At 42.7% G+C, this 20,056-nt stretch overlaps 1 protein-coding gene across 4 annotated transcripts in view; it reads right to left on the minus strand.

The window, feature by feature from the left end:
* Window positions 1–965: 965 nt before the first annotated feature.
* The window catches only part of IRAK2 (interleukin 1 receptor associated kinase 2), a 61,481-nt gene continuing 42,390 nt past the window's right edge, over window positions 966–20,056 (minus strand). For 3 of the 4 annotated variants that reach the window (XM_040491992.1, XM_040491990.1, XM_040491993.1), the window contains 5 exons: window positions 18,439–18,634; window positions 14,493–14,555; window positions 6,571–6,771; window positions 3,053–3,344; window positions 966–1,956 (listed from right to left, as the gene is read on the minus strand). In XM_040491992.1, the coding sequence (XP_040347926.1) occupies window positions 1,844–1,956; window positions 3,053–3,344; window positions 6,571–6,771; window positions 14,493–14,555; window positions 18,439–18,634 (865 nt within the window). In that variant the 3' untranslated portion in view covers window positions 966–1,843. The remainder of the gene's footprint in view (window positions 1,957–3,052; window positions 3,345–6,570; window positions 6,772–14,492; window positions 14,556–18,438; window positions 18,635–20,056) is intronic. The other variant, XM_040491991.1, reaches the window with a different exon arrangement.

Consider the following 20,056-nt stretch of genomic DNA (forward strand, 5'->3'; position numbering starts at 1 on the left):
AGAGAGAGAGGGAGACAGAATCTGAAGCAGGCTCCAGGCTCCGAGCTGTCAGCACAGAGCCTGATGTGGGGCTCAAACTCACGAACCGTGAGATCATGACCTGAGCTGAAGTCAGATGCTTAGCTGACATAACCCAGGCGCCCCTTCACTGACTTCTCCAGAAATGTATGAAGCCCTATTCTCCAAATGCTGGTATGTCTTGATAACCAGTACCCTACTGGCACTAGTCCTGAAAAGACCCTACTCAGAATTGTAAGGTGCTTGCCACATTCCAGGTCCTGGTTGGGGCATATAACACACACTCTAGTTGACTCCTCACAGCCATTAGAGCTTAAAACAGGGGTGTCAGTACACATGGCTGCCCCTAAGACCGGAGTGCTCATCTTTGTTACGCATCAGTACAAAGCTGAACTTCTTGGGGGACTACTGAATGCTTTCACGAAGCAAGTTCTTCCCCTTGGCCTGATGACAAACACATGAAAAGGGTACTTTTTATTCTCTCCATTGTGTAGATGAAGAAACAGAGGCTCAGAGTAACTCCCTAACCTGACACATCACACAGCTACTAACAATCAACATTTAGAGGCAGCGCCCAACTCTTAGACACTCCATGATACCCCGTGGCGCAGGGCACCCTTCCCAAACAAACTCATCTGGATACAATCAAAACTAATTACAAGATATCTGTTAACTTTATCAATGTATTTTTTTAAGTTTATTTGTTTAGTCATCTCTACACCCAACGTGGAGCTCAAACTCAACCACCCTGAGATCAAGAGTCACATGTTCTTCCGACTGAGCCAGCCAGGTGCCCCCCTGCCATGTATTTTTATTTTGTGAAAAGAAGAAATCATTACAATAGTAGGACTACTTAAAACAGGACACACTGAATTTAAAACAGGATGTTTCCCAAAAAGATTTGCAACATGACTTTTCAAAAAAATACCCACTGCATAAACCTTAAGTACATGGCAGAAATCTATATTTATTGTCTTTTTATTTATTTTATAAAACAGGGCAAGTGCATTTTCAAAGTACTTCTGTAGCCATTTCACCTGTTCCTCCCAACAGCCCCGGGAAGGAAAACGAACAGGTGTTACTTACAAGGAAACCAAGGTTCCAGAAATTAAATAAGTGATTTAAATAGCAGAATCAGACATGAAACTAGCTCTCCAGATTCTTCATTCACTCATAAATAATACATACTCTCAAAATAAAATCTCCACTGAAAATATTAGCATTAGTGGGATGGGAGGATAAAGGTGCCGAGTGGGCGTTAAATAAATATCTGTGGGTTACAAGATGCAGAAAGTGGAAAACCTACTGAGTCCGCTGCCAGGTGTCTGGCATTTGTAAAACTCGAGGCCTTGGTATGTGAATTTAAGAACTGCGTTAGGACACACAAGTTGAGAATCTTTCAGGCCATGGAAGTTTGCAGGAGTTGGTGGCAAATGTGACCCAGAGATCTTAACTTTGGAAAGTACAAATGACAGCACTCCCCGGCAGTTCTTGAGGGGTGTGAGCTGGGTAACAGTATTAACACACAGCCCAAAGCCATAAAATCGCCCACATTCTGGGCCCGTGGACCGCGGTTTACACTTCAGTCTCCTAATACTCCGCTCTGACTGACAAATCCCAGAAAGGATGATGACTTCCTGTATTTTTTGTCTTGAAAAGCTGAGGTCCCTTCTTCCCTAGCTCACTCTGGAAGCTTTTCTTCCCGGCCCAGGAACGCCGGGGGGTGGTGTTTCCTGGGAGATTTTGATTCGGCATCAGATCTATTTCTTGATTTGGTGTTCATCTTTCCAATTGAGGACAAGGATCCTCAGCTGTGTTCTAGTTATCAGGGGCCAAAAAGTTCAAGGCTGTCCAGTTTCCCTTCTTTGTAGAAGAAGATATTCTCCATCAGTTTCCTTTTGGCTTCATTGATCTCAATCTTCCATGAAGTCTCTGTAGCTGGCATTCAACAGAAAATTCAAAGAAAGAACTTGAACAAACGGCATTTAGAAATAGTTACTATTATAATTCTTAGAAGTCAGACTTGGTCAGTTTCTCACTTAAATCAGGTTTCTGAATCAGGCCCTGAGCATAACGAGCATTTTCCCTGCTTCTGCCTTTGCAGTGAAGCCTTGCCACCTGCCCCACTTTTCAGAAAGGTGGGGCCTTCCACGCTCCTTCTCATGGGTGGGAGACGTTGGCATGAACACTTACACCCTCTCTCTCTTCTCCCTCCTCTCTTCTCCCAATGGCAGGAAGATGTAGGTAGAGGTAGGGCCTGGGACATTCATTAAGCCATGTTTAGTAATGGACAAGGACACTGCATTAAAAAGGTCTTTTTTTTTTTTTAATTTGAGAGAGAGAGAGAGAGAGAGAGAGAGAGAGAGAGAGAATGTGAGTGGGGGAAGAGAGGCAAAGAGGGAGAGAGAGAATCTCAAGCAGGCTCCATGCCACCACCCTGGGATCATGGCCTGAGCCGAAATCAAGGGTTGGACACTCAACTGACTGAGCCACCTCGGCACCCAGGCCTTCCAAATTTTTATTTCAGAAGAAAGCCTGGGGTGTTTGGAGAGGAGACGGAGAGATAGGAAGAATTCTGACTTGGTCCCTCAGTATGATGGGGAGCCATACAAAGGCTTTAAACAAGGGGTGACATGAGTTGTTTTTAAAAACTACTCCGGCTGGTCGCTGGAGAAGGGACAGGGTAAGGGGCCAGAGTGGATCAGGGGGGACACAGGGAGGCTGTGTGGTCATCCAGCAAGAAGACAGTAGCTTGGCCAAGAGGGGCCAGGCAATGCAGAGAAGCAGATGGAGCTGAGAGATATTTAGGCCAATGGATAGGACTGGGTGATGGGCTGGACATAGGCAGCCAGAGACAGAGGGAAGTATAAAGGATGACCTCCACCCAAGGGTTCTCTTTGTGCAGTCAGCTAGTAGGTGAACGGCTGAAAAATCAAAGAACGCATGAATTAGAGCAACAGAAGGAACAAATGGCAGGCTGAGTTAGAGACCCATAAACGAGCTTGTGTAAGCACTCCATTCTCCACACACTTACCATCCTGGGGAGGCTCCGGACTGGCATAGGCTCCAGAGGAGGAGTCTGCCGGCATTCCCCCATCAGCCTGCAGCCTGCCTTCTCTGCCCTCTGTAGGGGGGAATGAGGCAACATTCCCAGCCCTGGGTGCTGCCCTCATGGAATAGGAGGCATCAAGGCTGGAATTGTCCACATCGTCCGTTTCTTCTGGGGTGTTGGAGGAAGAGCCTGTGCTCTCGGAAAGCCCACTCCAAGGGGACAACGTCTCCTGATCTCTCAGACGCTCTTCCACAGCGGCCACAGAACCACACACCTTGGAGAGAGGAGAGATAAGAACTTTCTCTGAAATCAAAAATCTTACAGGTCTCCCGAGCCGAGAGAGAGAAAGAGGGAGACTGAAGAATCAAATGTTGATTCTTGCTGCTTTGTCTAGAAGAAGAGAGCATGTGCCTTTGAAAAGAGCACATGACCAAGATGGACCAAACATTGTATCCCATTCCTCTGACCTTAATGATTTAAGGTTTGATCACGTGACCCAAGCTGGTCAACCAGAATCCTTCTCTGGGACCTTTCTACTTAAAGCTTATTGAGGAAAGACTCCAGTTTCCTTTCTAGTGGTAGATCCAGACTCTCTACCCACACAGAAAACCTGTTCACAGCAGGAAAAATTAAGACCCCCACAAAGAATAAAACAGAGGCCAGAGAAAGAGATAGATGCGCTTTTGCTGGTTGAGACCCTGTGTCTCCTGTCTGCTATTTGTTTATGTGAGCCAATAAGTTCATTCATTCATTCACTCATTCATATACTCCCTCCCAGGCCCCCTCCTGTGTGTGTGGGTATGTGTGTGACTAAGAGTTTGACTTAAATTCTATCTCTTTCAACTGGAAATGCCCCAAGTAATATAGATATTGTCCTTGAGGACATTTCTGACTAGGGAGGTTAGGAAATCAGAGGGAGGCAGGCAAGGAATGTTTCTTCTTTGTATACATACATACACACACACACACACACACACACACACAAAGGGCAGACAGATATACCCTTAATAACGATGACACATCTCACTTGCTCAGTCCCTTTGCAACTTACAAAGCACATTTGAATGTGATGCACAGTGAGTTTTTATAGGTAAAAAATTTAAAAGACCAGAGAAATTAAGTTCCCTGCCTAAGGCTACTCAGCCAGTAAGTAACAGAACTACTGACCCCAGGCCTGCTTGTCTTCAAGTCCATGACCCAGATGACCTCTCTTCTTCCCAGTTTATTTGTGCAATACTGAGGGCAAGGATCACTTCTCATTCCTCTTTGTATACCTTAAATGCCCTATCTCCTTTATTCTACATAACTAATGCCTCCTCATCCTTCAAGGTCCAGTTCAAATGTCACCTCTTGAGACAAATCTTCAGAGCATGTACCAAATAAATATTCGCCAAGCTAAAAACTGCATTCCCTTGTGACTAGGTGTGGCCATGTCACTAGATTAGGGCCTATGGGGTGTGAGAAAAAGTGATGTGTGCATTTCCAAGTCACACTTTTAAAAGGTAAGGAGTGTGTTCTCCTCTTCCTCTTAACCCCCTTTCAATGGCTGGAATGAAGATGTGATGGCCTGAGCTAGAGCAGCCATCTTGGACTTTGAAACGGAAGCCACACAGTAAGGATAGCAGAACAAAAATATAGAGGCGGCCTGGAGTCCCCAGTAAAGTGGCGCTGCCACATCAGCTCTGAACTGCCTGCGTTGAAGCTGTTCAGCTAAAGAGAATAAATTTCTATCTCATTTAAACCACTGTATTCTGGAGTCTCCTCATTATAACAGCTTCATCGAGTATCCTTTAACTGATACGTTGAACAAAAGAATAAAATAAATGAAGAGATGAAAGCCTGAATGAAAGAATAAGTGGTTCAGGGAAACAGATCTTTTCAGAACATAAATCTGATTATGTCCTGCCCCTGCTTCAAACCCCTAGTGTCTTCCTCAAAATCCTAACTGTGCCTGCAAAGCCCTAAATTATTGGGCTCCTCCTTTCTCAGCAGCCTCACCACAAGCCACTCTTCCCCATGTGCTTCTTGTTGTAGTCACTTACACCTTCTTCCAGACCTTTGACTAAGCCAGGCTTTCTCTCACCTCAGGACATCTGCAGGAGCTGCTCCTTCTGTTTGGATTGCTCTTTGCTTACAATCACTACCTGGGGAAAATCCTCCTGGGTGGGACCCCATCATATGCTATAGTGCTCACCACACAGATGACTACTACGCATTGTCTGCGAGCTCCAGAAAAGCAGAACTGGACCTGCCTTGTTCACCGATTTGATCCCCCTGCCCAACACACAAGTACTGAATGAATGCTGTGCCACTTGGCACCTGGAACAGCTCACGTGAAGAACAACCACTTGGGTCTCTAGCTCCTGCCACATCCCAGTGCAATATGGTGGACATGGGAATGAACGTGGAGTCCAGAGAGCTCTGACAGAAACTCACTCTGTGGCCTCATCTTTTCCTCTCTGGATCTTTACTTGCCCATCTATAAAATGGCAGGCCTGGGCTACAGCGGTAGTGTTCAAAGACTTTTTTTTCAGCTACTAAGCCCTTTCCTCAAATGAAGTGTTAAGTACTCAGTACAATTATGTGAAGTAAAAGGGGGTGTCTGGTTGTAGTCCTGGGTGGGGCCTGCACCTCCCTGAGCCCTCTTGCTGCCAAAAGCAACTCCTGAGGTAACTGCAAGGAGTCCCTCTCTGCCAAACACCACTTGAAGATCACTGTTAGTCTCAGAGTCCTCTCAGGCAATCATTTGGTCCTTAGAAATACCCAGCATGGACCACAAATCTATACTTGTTACCATGGAAACCACCACTCTATATCACATGTATAGAAAGATGCTGTAGCCCCTGATATGGTTGATTTCTGGGATATCTGCCTGGCCCATGGGTTAAGGATGCTCCCTTCCTCTAGGACTTAGCCCTTCCAGCTTTCTTGGGTTGACCCCCTGACCACCAGGTTTATAAACTGGGCCCCACTCCCCTCGCCTTACTTGACTGGCCAATGGGTGGACAATGACTCTAGGTAGGCCAAACAGGCTCTCTCACTGAGAGACTGGAATTGGGACCTGGAGACTTGATCTCCCAGTCGGGGTAGAACCATAGCATATAAATAATACCCATGGCCATATCTCCTAACCAAAACACAGGTCAAGAAAAGGGAGCCTACGGAGAGGAGAGGAGGAATCAAGCAGATTCAGGGAAAGCAGAGTTCTATTAACATCTGAGTACGGGATCCTGGGCTTCCTGAGGTCCCCAGCACACTGTCCTCAGGTTCCTGAGCTACTCTAGGTCACTGGCTTCCCTGCTTTGCTCTTACGAGCTCCATTAAGTTGTGATGCTTGCAACCAAATAAGGCTCAGGTTTATGAAATCACCGGTAAAGGGCTTGACCCCGAGTGTTAACCTAGTCCCTGGTAAAGCAGAACCACAGGGCCACCGGGACGGGAGGCCCACCCACCCCAGGGCAGGGCTCATCGCCAGGGTAAAGGCTGAGAGTGAGGCTCACCTCTGCCAGGCTGGCATTCCGCCTCCGCAGGCAGAGGCAGGCAGCCATGGCCAAGGCCTGGGCGCAGTCCTCCAGCAGCCTCCCAGCTCTCTTCTCCAGGTACTTCTGGCAGATCTCCTGAGCCATCACCTTTTCCACGCCCGTCTTCCTGCAGCAGAGTGAGGTGGTGCTGCTTGGGATTTCACTGAGGAGTAAATCCTTCTGTGGGAAGAAGAGGATAAACACTCCAGTGTGAGTTGCAGGGATGTGGGATTCAACCCGCACATTCCCCACCATCCCCCGCGACACACCAGGGCTGCAAAACTTCGCAGAAAACAGGATTTTTAAGGGGCGCCTGGGTGGCTCAGTCAGTTAAGCAACTGACTTCGGCTCAGGTCATGATTTCACGGTTCGTGGGTTCGAGCCCCGCATCGGGCTCTGTGCTGACAGCTGGGAGCCTGGAGCCTGCTTCAGATTCCGTGTCTCCTTCTCTCTCGGCCCCTCCCCCACTTGTGCTCTGTCTCTCTCTCTCTCTCTCTCAAAAATAAATAAAATGTAAAAAAAAAAATTTTAACAGGATTTTAAGAAATAAAAGCATACAAGGATCCAAGAAACAAGGAAAAAAGCCAGAACTGGAGAACTGATAAGTTCCCTATATGTACAAGGTGTTCCATAATACACTAGTACCACCCAGGGAGGGACTTAACATAGGCCTCAGTTGATTTACCAGGAAAATGGGGATAATAGGACTAACACAAAGATTAAAAGATATAACGCATCTAAGGCATGAAGTGTGACACTCGACACTGAATAAAGATTCAATAGTCTATTAGTGACCATGATAAATAGTAGCAATAGCTATGGTTTATATAGTACTACATGCTAAACACTTTATTTACATTCATAATTTAATCTTATTAACAATTACAGGCACATTTTTTTGATATAAAATACATATTTTAGGGTGTAGGATTCTGACTCATATATATTTATTTATTTTTTAAAGTTCAAGAAGCATTATTATTTTTTAAAGTTTTATTTATTTAAGTAATTCGTACACCCAACATGGGGCTCAAACTCATGACCAAGAGTCACATCCTCTACTAAGTGAGCCCCTAACACATATATATTTAATAGGAGATCTACTATATAAATATTGTGTATACTTACAATTTTATAAACTTTATATTTATATATTATAAGGTTTATAATATTTTATACTACTTAGCAGAAATCTAAACTATGCATATGACAAAAGTTATGCTATATATTTTTATATAAATATATAAACATAAATAGTATAAATTATGTTTCATAATATTTCATAAGTATATATTTACATATTTACAAATATGTAAATATGTTGCAAATATATTAAATACATTGATTAAATATATTAAATATAGTATAGGGAACTATGTAATATAATTATGTATATTTACTGATATAACATATAGCATATAGCATATTGCATTCAGCATTATAGCATATTGTTATTGATATAACAATCTGTTGTACATTACACTAACATATGAAGCATTTACATTTATGTTTTATATTTGTGATATATTTATTTGTGTACATAGTAAAACATTTAATATAAATTTTCCACACATATTCTGTTATATATAATATATACTTTAATCAGTATATGTGTACATATTTGTAATTATATTTCATAGAATATGTAGTATTTTATGTAGTTACTCATGTAAATATATGCAAATATTTCAATGTACTTTATGTTGTATACAATGTTATATGCACTATAAATATTGTACAATATTTTATGCTATATAAAATGCAAAAAGTGATGGAGCTCCATGTCGTAAATAATATAAAATATGAATATATATTTAAATATAAATATAGGGATGCCTGGGTGGTTCAGTCTGTTAAGTGTCTGACTTCAGCTCAGGTCATGGTGTCATGGTTTGTGAATTCAAGCCCCACACTGAGCTCTCTGCTGTCAGCATAGAGCCCGCTTCAGATCCTCTGTCTCCCTCTTTCTGCCCCTGCCCCACTTGTGCTCTCACTCTCTCTCTCTCAATAATAAATACATATTAAAATATATTTTTAAATTTTTTTTTTCATGTTTATTTTTTCTTGAGAGAGACAGAGCATGAGCAGGGGAGGGGCAGAGAGAGGGAGAGACACAGAATCTGAAGCAGGATGCAGGCTGTGAGCTGACAGCACAGAGCCTGACATGGGGCTTGTACTCAGAAACCATGAGATCATGACCTGAGCCAAAGTCCACTCAAATGACTGAGCCAACCAGGCGCCCCAAACTATATATACATATTTTAAGAAGTTGTCATGGCGTTTAAAGTTGATACATCAATAAACATCAGAAGGGTGTTATTTACACATATGGAGGTTACCACCATCTGAAACAGTCAGAAACTGTTCCAAACGACTGCCCTGAAAGAATGATAGAGGCAGAAGCTCACCATTTGACTCCCCCTCCCCCCGTGAAATTACAGATCTCATCTGGCAAGAGTCATCAAGAGACGCTAAGAGTACGGGGGGGGGGGGGGGGGGATGGGGAAACTTAGCGAACTTAGTGGAGTCAGCAACTCCACCTGGACCCACTGATGAACCTCAGCACCAGAAGGAGAAGGATCCACTATGCGCATCGTGTTGTGATGCAGTGGAAAGCACCCAGCACCATCTAGGAAGCAGCACTGAGCGTGAATCTAACCAAGTCTCAGGATAAGAGGAATAGAGAAATAAGAACACCACAACGACATAAAAATCCGGAACATGAGACAGTCTACGGTACAAATGACTCACTTTATGCAAAAATGCAATATGTGGAAAGAAAAAGTGGGGAAGGGTGCAGTTGGAGACTAGAAGAGTTTCAAGGGGCGTCTGGCTGACTCAGAAGAGCATGAACTCTTGATTTTGGGGTCATGAGTTTGAGCCCTGCATGGGGTGTAGAGATTATCTAAATTAAAGAACTTTAAGGAAAAAAAAGAAGGGTTTCAAGAAACATAATTAAAGGCAACATGTGGACCTTGTGTGTATCAGTTTCAAACAAACCAACTTTAAAAAGCAATTTTGGAGACAACTTGGGAAATTTAAATATGGAATGGGCGTTAAATGATATTAAGGAATTAAGAAAACTGTATTTTATGGGTGGCATAATATAATACGTGGGCTATGCTTTCTTTCTTTCTTTTTTGAGAGAGGAGGGGGAGGAGCAGGTGGAGAGGGAGAGTGAATCTTAAGCAGGCTCCACCCACAGCGCGGAGCCTGACTCGGGGGCTAGATCTCATCCAAGACCAACCGTGAGATCATGAGCTGAGCTGAAATCAACCAACTTAACCAACTGAGACACCCAGGTGCCCTTAGGCTATGCTTTAACACACACACACACACACACGCACACACACGTTTTTTGGGTTCAAAAGAAATAAGAAAAGCGTGATAATGATAACTGATGGGATGGATCCATGGAGATTCCTTATACTCTTCTCTTTACTTTTGTGCAGCTTCGAAATTCTCCATAACAAAAGGGACTTTCAAGAAGTGGCCATGCCTGAGGCCAGAGAAGTGGGGGAGAGAGGCGCGGTTGGGTTTTTGGAACCAAATATGCAGATTATCCCTTCAATTTCACTTGCCAAAGGTAACACCTGCTAGTGGTTTGGATTATATTATCCTAGACCTTCTGCTACAGAAGTCTATAGATATAATTACTTTTGTTACATATTAGTTATATGTAATAATTATTATAGTGGCAAGCAACCACTTAAGAGTTATTAAAATAGCAGTAATCATAGTTAATAGTTAACTCATATAGTGCTTACTATATTTTAGTCACTGGTATTTTTTTTAACTTTTTAATTTCTTTTAATTTTTTTGGTGGGGGGAAGAAAGAGAGAGAGAGGCAGAGAGAGAGAAAATATTAATCAGGCTCTACGCTCAGCACAGACCCTGTCACCAGGGCATGATCCCCCAACCTGAGCTGAAATCAAGAGTGGGACACTCAACTGATTGAGCCACCCAGGCGCCGCTCTAAGTCACTGTTTTTGGTACTGTTTTAGGTACATATTACTCAACCTTCACTAAAGCCCCTTAAGTAGGTACTATTATCTATCCCAGTTTGCAAATAAGAAAATGTAAGCTACAAGTTTTTTTTATTCATTCATCTACTTATTGCCAAAGATGGGATTAAACTATAAAGGTATTCTGAACTTGCTTTTTTCGCTTGGAGATATTTTCCTGTAAGAACATATGTGTCTTTCTCATTATTTAAAAAAAGGTTTTTTTTCATTTATTTATTTTTGAGAGACAGAGAGAGCACAAGTGGGGAGGGGCAGAGAGAGAAGGAGACAGAATCCAAAGCAGGCTCCAGGCTCTGAGTTGTCAACACAGAGCCCGACTCGGGGCTCAAACTCACAAACAGAGATCACGACCTGAGCCGAAGTTGGACGCTTAACTGACTGAGCCACCCAGGCACCCCTCTCATTATTTTTTTTTATAAGATGTTTATGTTAGCTTTATTTGGAAGTGCCAAAACCTGGAAGTGGCCCAAATGTCCAACAACTGGTGTTAAACAAATGGTCATATATCCATACATTGGAATATTCCTCAGCAAGAAAAGGAATGAACGACTAGTATACAAAATAGCGTGGATGAATCTCAAAAGCACCACACTAAGTGGAAGAAGCCAGAAACAAACAGGTACACACTCTATGATTCCATTTATCTGATATTCCAAAAAAGAACTATGCAGTCAGAAATTAGATCAGTAGTTGCCAGGGGCTGGAAGTGGGGAGAAGGCATTGACTGTAAAACTGCACAAGGGAATTTTCTGGAATGATGGAAATACTCCATATCTGATTGTGGTGGTGTTGGTTACATAAATGTCTACATTTTCTAGGACGTACACCATTCTATACGCCTCACAAGTGTGAATTATACCTCAACAGAAATGAATGCACATGTCCACAGTGAGACCCACACACAACAGTACCTAGCAGCTGTATGTGTAACGATCAAAAACTGGAAACACCCCACATGTCCATCAACAGGTGATGGGACAGTGGCACATGTCTGCAAAGGAACATTACTCAGCAAAAAGAAACGAACCACTGACACAAAGAACATGGATGTATCTCAGAATAGCCATGCTGAGTGGAAAAATCCAGACAACAAGAGTACTCTCTCTCTGATTTATTTTGTATGAAAGTCCAGAAAACGGAGCCTTGTACAGTGACAAAAAGCAGATCAATGGCTGTGGGGGATGGCAGGGGCTGGGAGGGATGGGCAGGGAGGATTACAAAGGGGAAGAGGTAACTTCTGAGGTAGTAGGCACAGTCATGAGCTTGGCTTGGTGATGATTTTGCAGATATATACATATGTCAAAATTTATCACATTATACACTTTGTCCTCCTTACTTATAAATATTTATAAACTTATGTTCATGAACTTATTTATGAATAACTTCATGGAATTTCCACGGTGTGTGATTATACTGTCATTTCTTTAACCACCTCCCAGTTGACACATATTTCACTTGTTTGCAGCTCTTTACTAACATAAATAATGCTACAATCAACGTTCTTGTCCATCTGTCTTTCCTCCCTTGTATGTGTGTGTCCCCATGTACAAGTGAAATTGCTGCATCAGAAGGCACGCCCATTTTAAATTTTGATGGAAACCACCTAATGACCTCCAAAAACACTGTGGCCAGAAACACTCCCCCGAGGGTGAAGGAAAGGCCAGCTTCCTCCTACCGTGGACCACACTAGGTGTTACCAGCTTTCATCTCTGACCCAAATCTTAAATACATGTGCAATCTTAATTTTTTTTAATTAAGATTTTTAAAAAATTATACCCTCCACATTTTTATAAAGTAAACTCTATGCCCAACATAGAGCTTGAACTCATGACCCCAATATCAAGAGTCTCATGCTATACTGAGCGAGCCAGCAGGCATCCCTTCCTCCACATTTTTAGAAACCATTAACAAAAAATGCCTTCCAGAAAATTTTACATAAATGTCTCAACAAGCTCCTTCTCCTGTGACATTCATCCAGGGAGACCCAGAGGACTGCTAGGGAATTCACTTCACGAAAACTGTCAGAATAGCCAAAGTATGGAAATAGTCCAAATGTCCATTGATGGGTGAATGGATAAAGAAGATGTGGTACATATATATGCAATGGAGTATTACCCGGCTATCAAAAAGAATGAACTCTTGCCGTTTGCGACTACGTGGATGGAACTGGGGGGGTATTATGCTAAGCAAAATTAGTCAGAGAAAGACAAATATCATATGACTTCACTCATATGAGGAATTTAAGATATAAAACAGATGAACATAAGGGAAGGGAAGCAAAAATAATATAAAAACAAGGAGGGGGACAAAACATAAGAGACTCTTAAATACACAGAACAAACTGAGGGCTGCTGGAGGAGCTGTGGGAGGGGGGATGGGCTAAATGGGTAAGGGGCATTAAGGAAGACACTTGTTGGGGCGAGCAATGGTTGTTTTACATAGGGGATGAATCACTGGCATCTACTCCTGAAATCATTATTGCCCCATATGCTAACTAACTTGGATGTAAATTCAAAAATAAAAAGGTAAATAAAATGCAGAAAGAAAAAAAGAAAAGAAAGAAAGGAAAAGAGAAGAAAAGAAGATAAGAGAAGAGAAGAGAAGAGAAGAGAAAAGAAAAGAAACAAAAAGAAAAGAAAAGAAAAGAAAAGAGAAAAGAAAAGAGAAAAGAAAAGAAAAAAGAAAAGAAAAAAGAAAAGAAAACAAAACAAAAGAAAAGAAAACAAAAGAAAAGAAAACAAAAGAAAAAAGAAAAGAAAAGAAAAGAAGAGAAGAGAAGAGAAAACAAAAGAAAAGAAAACAAAAGAAAAGAAGAGAAAAGAAAAGAAAAGAAAACTGTCAGAATAGGAGAAACCACCTCAAATTGCCCCACATCAAATCTGAAACCTACCTCTGTGCAGCATCTGGGGCTCGGTGGCCCAAAAGTGGCAGAGCTTGGGGGATCAGCAAAGGGAGAAGTCATGGCTTCCTGTGTGTAGGAAAGCCTTCAGCCCCCCACCCCAGGGCCCAGGGGATGCTTCTGGGGCCCATCCACAAAAAACCAACTGCTCTCATGGCTTCACCATCAAGTCAGGAAAGGTGCTCCCCTCTCAAACTGATAAAAAGGATTTGGAACTCTGCAGAAAACATGGGTTCAAATCCCAGTTCTACCACAGATCTCACTGGGGGGCACGAGACAAATCTCTTCACCTTGGCCTTAGTTTTCTCATCAGAAAAATGGGGATGATAATAATCTTGAATTCATATGGTTGCACTGTCATGAAAATTAAACAGTCAGCCAAGTGTCGGGGTTAAGAACTCAGGATCTGTGGTCCAGAAAGACCTGACGTGGAAGTCCAGCTCTGACACTGAGTAAAGCTGAGATCTCAGGCAAACCTCAGAGCCTGCTTTTCTCAAGTGTGGGTGAATGCAATGACCCTAGCAATCTCGTGGCGGTTTTGAGATGACTTAGAAAGATAATATATGTAAGGTGCCAAACACAGAGTCTGGCTGTGCTGTTATATTTTTGAAATTACACTGTATGTATATACACAGGAATGCTAATTCTTTGAACCCTCAAAATGGAAATTATTGTTTTTATTATATAAACCCATTTAAGAGGGCTGAAATTCACTTTTACCAACGTGAAAACAAATTCTATTTGATTGCTGGATGTGTGGAGAGAAGAAATGGGTTTCCCCTAAACATTCTGAGTTCTCTTATCACAAAAAATAAATTTTTGGCTGGCTGGTAAGTAGGAGAGAAGTTAAGGTTACTTTGCAGATCAAACACTAGACTGAGGCCTCATAACCAGCTGTAAAATGGGTACAGTAGAGGTCTCTGCCCTCTGGATCCCTCCCCTGCTAGCTGTGAGCCAGAAGTGACTGGTTCCCTTACCAGGTAAACTGGGCTTCGGTCATTATCCATTGCAGGGATGCCGGTGAGGACCTCAGCTAACACCTGGAGAGAACATGCAGTTAGCATGGTTCAGACACTCATGTAGAAGTTCAGACAGCAGATTCTCGCCAAGAGAGATGATTCTTCTCAGAAACAAAAGCTGAGCTCCAGGCCTGGCTCTGCCATTTGCCAGGACAGACACTTGCCCCAAATCTGGAACATCAGAGTATCACTAAACACCTCCTCCAACTAAACACAACACCCAGCTGCTAGTAGAAGGTTTGAATAAATAGCAAGTCAGGAATGATGGAAAGCAAATATGTGTGTATTACCATGAGTTTTATATGCATATGTATATCCACATAAATATATAATATGTATATTTATATATGCATACTATATATATAAATATGTGTATACACATACTTATACTCACATATCTATATACATATATGTACACATACTATTTTTAAGTCTATTTTTTAAGTTTGTTTCTTTATTTTGAGAGAGAAAAAGAGAGCAAGCATGAGTGGGGGAAGGGCAGAGAGAGACTCTTAAGCAGGCTCCATGGTGTCAGTGCTGAGCCTGACACAGGGCTCGATCTCATGAACTGTGAGATCATGACCTAAGCTGAAATCAAAAGTCTGATGCTTAACCTACTGAGCCACCCAGGGGCCCACACACTATATTTTAAAGATCATTTCACTAAAAAACCCATCCGAAGTGGTAAGTAGGCATTGCTACATCAGTCTCAGGAAAAGGAGGAGTCTGGGTATATATGTCTATTCTACACAGCACGTCTCAGCAGTATCTGTAGCATGTTTCTTCCTCGGCCTTTATTAACATTATTTGTTCATTAATTCACCCACGCACAGAAGGAGCACACCCCTGCACCAGTATAAGACACCACAGCTTTGACAAACCATGATATGTGTCTTATTATAGGGAACACCTGTTTTGAACAGAAATTCTCAGCAGACATAAGAGCATAGTGGTTAAGGGGTGTACGATCAGACAGGACTGCCTGGATTTAAATTCTGACTCTCTTCCTTTTTTTTTTTTTAAGTTTATTTATTTTGAGAAAGAGAGAGTGTGCATGCACAAGCTGGGGAGGAGCAGAGAGAAAGGGAGAGAGAGAAAGAATCCCAAGCAGGCTCTGTGCTGTTAGCACAGAGCCCAATGCAGGGCTCAAACTTACAAGCCAAGAGATCACGATCTGAGCCAAAGTTGTACGCTTAACCAACTGAGCCACCCAGGTGCCCCTGACTCTCTTCCTTAATCACTTAGGTGATCTTCAGGCAAGTGCCTAAAATCTGAGCTGGCATCCTATCCCCAGAGGACAGACCTGCAGGATTAATTACAGACTGGCAGGGGCCAGGAGGGGGCAGCAGAGGGCACCCCGTAGCAAATGGATGGGAGCAAATTGAAATGGGATTCCCAACCAGCTCCTGCCAGGAAGAGAGGGAAGGACGAGGGGAAATGAATAAATAGACATTCCCTCTGCCCCTAGTACAGACAGGCTCTGTGCTGAACCTTTTATGGAGATCATTCAGTGTTCACCAAACAAACAAACAAACAGACAAACAAAAACACTGAGAAATGCAGTGTTCCTAACAGGAGGAACCAGAGTTCAAAATCATAGTGTCAGTGGCAGGGCACAGAAAAAGAGTGAAGGGAGCCAGTGGGCACTAAACGAATGAATGCATGAATGAATGAAAAAAAATTGTTACATCAAGAGCTGAGTTAAAAATTCAAGGGTAGGGGTGCCTGGGTGGCTGGTCAGTTATGAATCCGACTTTGGCTCAGGTCATGATCTCTCTGTTCATGGGTTAGGGCCCCACATAGGGCTCTGTGCTGACAGCTCAGAGCCTGGAGCTGCTTCAGATTCTGCGTCTCCCTCTCTCTGCCCCTCTCCAGCTCGAGCACATGCTCTCTCTCAAAAGTAAATAAACATTAAAATTTTTTTTTTTTATTTCAAGGATAAAAGAAATCAAGAGTGAGCGTAGGGTAGGAATAATAACTACCACTACAATAATAATAGTCTTGACATGTGCAGGGTACCGTGCTAACTAGTTTATATATATTATCTTATTAGTCTCCATACCTATCATTATTCCATTTTACAGAGGACAAAACAGGCCCAGAGTTACAGGTGACCTAGCCGAGGTCACAAAGCTGAAAATAACTAAGCTGGGACTCAAACCTCTGCCCTTAAGCTCTGCACTGTATTGCCCGGTAGCCTCAGGGTTTAGTCCTGCTGGTTCTTAAGATGAGCAGGAGCCTGGCCTAGCCCCACTAAGCATCACTGAGCCACTGACCCCTGATGGGGTCAAGGAAACCAGAAGAGCCAATAGGAGACAGAAGGAAGCAGAATCTGACGTATGGAGGTCAGGCTAAGAGCAGAAGGTGGCTTGGGGAAGGCACTAGTGCAACAGGTGGACAGATAAGAGACTGGGATCAGAGAGAGGAAGCTCAAAGTTCGAGGCTAGAGAGGAAGAGAAAGGGCAAGGTCTGAGAGGCAAGTGTTTGCTCTTGGCAAAGGTCAATCAGAGACTGTCACTTTTTTTTTTCTCAGCCAGCATTTCCCAGATGGGGCTCCATGGGACACTGGTGCTGAAAGATACCGAGGAAACAAGGTTCCACGGTCAAATAAATTTGGGAAATGCTGTATACAACTTGCCCAGCCATGGTGAATTCCCAATTAAATTAAAGGCTCATAACTGATGAATGGATAAAGAAATTGTGGTTTATATACACAATGGAATATTAAGTGGCAATGAGAAAGAATGAAATATGGCCTTTTGTAGCAACGTGGATGGAACTGGAGAGTGTGATGCTAAGTGAAATAAGCCATACAGAGAAAGACAGATACCATATGGTTTCACTCTTATGTGGATCCTAAGAAACTTAACAGAAACCCATGGGGGAAGGGAAGGAAAAAAAAAAAAAAAAAGAGGTTAGAGTGGGAGAGAGCCAAAACATAAGAGACTGTTAAAAACTGAGAACAAACAGGGGGTGAGGGGGGGGGGGGTGGGAGGGGAGGGTGGGTGATGGGTATTGAGAAGGGCACCTTTTGGGATGAGCACTGGGTGTTGTATGGAAACCAATTTGACAATAAATTTCATATATTAAAAAAAATAATAAAAATAAAAAAATAAAGGCTCATAACCATATTGAAGTCTCTGATTAATTTTGTGATAAAGAAATGTGCTGGACTTTACTTAACGCAGCATTTCTCATATCTACTTGGCCATAAAAGCCTTAAAACACATCCAACCTACAGAGATGCAAGGATGTTCCACAGAAATACTTTGGAGGCTGTTATAGTCAGACCATGAGCTCCTGGGGGAAAGACTATGTTTTAGTTACATTTATATTCAGAGTGCCCAGCACACAGTTATGATAGGACAGGACGGTGGCAGTGGTGAGGAGGAAGGGTAGAAGCAGAGGTGGATACTAAATCGGTGGGTGGCTGTTGAACGGATGGATACTGGATGACTAAGTGAACAGATGGTTGGACAGATGGATGGACAAAGATGAACAGACAACTGGTTGGACCGTTAGATGGCTGGCTGGCTGGGAATCAGGGCACTAAGTAGCCTACTAGAAGCTGGACACTCATGAGTAGCTGTACTTTGAGGGTCGGCAAACTTTCTGTAACAGGCTAGACAGTAAATACTTTAGGCTTTGTGGGCCACAAACCAAGTCTCTCTCACTTATTATTATTGTTATTAAATCTTTTATAAATGTAAAAGCTTTTCTTAGTTATAGGTGGTACAAAATATGCCCTGGGCCAGTTTTGGCCTGGGGGCTATAGTTTGCCAACCCCTACTGTACTTTGATGGAATATATCTATGGGCTACCATTATATCTTATGCTTACAAAGGAGCTGTGGGGAGAACAAATAGGTACAGGCCAAAGTCCAAGCACAGAAGGAAGCTCTTACTATTCCACAGCTGAAGATGTCCACTCGCTTTGTCAGCTGTCCCACCCTGATGAAATCCTCTGGCAGATATGCAGCAGAGGCCTGGAAAAGGTGAGTCTTCATCATGGTATATCTTGACCTTTTGTTGTCAGGACACAGGTGAGCCATTGGGTGAGCCAGCTTGGAGGTGAAGTTTTGGTCTAGCAAAACATTGGAGCTGTGGAAAAGAAAGCAGACAGAACTTTCTCAGTTTGAGCTGGAAAGAAGAGGTTGCCAAGGAGACCCTTTTGGAAAACAACTTTGCAGTAAGCAACATTGGCCCCTACAAGTTAAGGGTCACTTAAGACCCTCAATCTGGGGGTGCCTGGGTGGCTCAGTTGGTTAAGCATCCAACTCTTGATTTCAGCTCAGGTCATGATCTCATCGTTCATGAGTTTGAGCCCCGTGTTGGGCTCTGCGCTGACAGTACGGAGCCTGCTTTGGATTCTCTCTCTCTCTCTCTCTCTCTCTCTCTCACACACACACACACACATACACACACAAAAAAACAAAAAAAAAAAAAAATAAAAAAATAAAAAAATAAATAAATAAATAAACTAAAAAAAAAAAAAAAAAAAAAGACCCTCAATCTGGATTTTCTGAGCCAGTCCTGATAAGGTCAGGGAGTGAGAACCCACTCCCACCAGGAAATGAAGACAGAGCTAAGATTAGTTGTGCTGCCCCAGGCATGCCATTGGTGTAGCCAAAGAGGTGTGGCCTTCCTGACCCCCACAGATGTCAAACCCTCATCAACCTCAGTTTGCCAAGCCGATAGCCTATGAGGGCTTGGTCCCTTCCAAAATTGTTCCGACTCCAAGTTCTGGCCCAACTGACTCAAGTCTGAAGGCCACCGTCCTTTGTGACTAGTCCTGCCCAGATCATGGGGAATAGGGGAAGCAATAAGAAACATTCTTGAGCCTAGTCATCTAATCTGTGGAAGTAAACATTCTCAGAAAGTACTTCAAAGGAAAAAACAAACAACAAACAAGAAAACAACTAAGTTACATGTGTGAAAATTATCAAATTAACCCTAAATAGTTGTTTACAAAAGAGACATCAATTCTAATATCCACTATTAGGAGTGGTTAAGTAAATTATGGGTAAATCTTTCAACAGAAAACTAAAAAGTCACTAAAAATGGTGAAATGCAGGGGCGCCTGGGTGGCTCAGTTGGTTAAGTGTCCAATTCCATTTCGGTTCAGGTCATGATCTCACAGTCTATGGGTTCAAGTCCCACGTTGGGTTCTGTGCTGACAGCTCAGAGCCTGGAGCCTGCTTCGGATTCTGTGTCTCCCTCTCTCTGCCCCTCCCCCGTTCATGCTCTGTCTCTCTGTCTCTCAAAAATAAACATTAAAAATTTAAAAAAAAAAAAAAGGATGACAAGCAATAAAGGGAAATATCTGCCTTGTTTAAATAAAGGGGGGAAAAAGAAAATGTGAACTGGTAACCAAGTGACAGTACTCCCTTAAGGCTAAGACTTCTGTGAGGGCAAGGGCTGAAGAAATGGAGGCCAGGTGTGAGTCAGGGTGCCAGAGCCACAATGACCTCTCACCCTTTCATTTCCTTTCTCGCTATTACAATTGTTTATGCAATCAAACAA

This window comes from Herpailurus yagouaroundi, unplaced genomic scaffold (genome assembly GCF_014898765.1).
Source record: "Herpailurus yagouaroundi ecotype Mexico unplaced genomic scaffold, PumYag 183, whole genome shotgun sequence".
Lineage (NCBI taxonomy): Eukaryota > Metazoa > Chordata > Mammalia > Carnivora > Felidae > Herpailurus > Herpailurus yagouaroundi.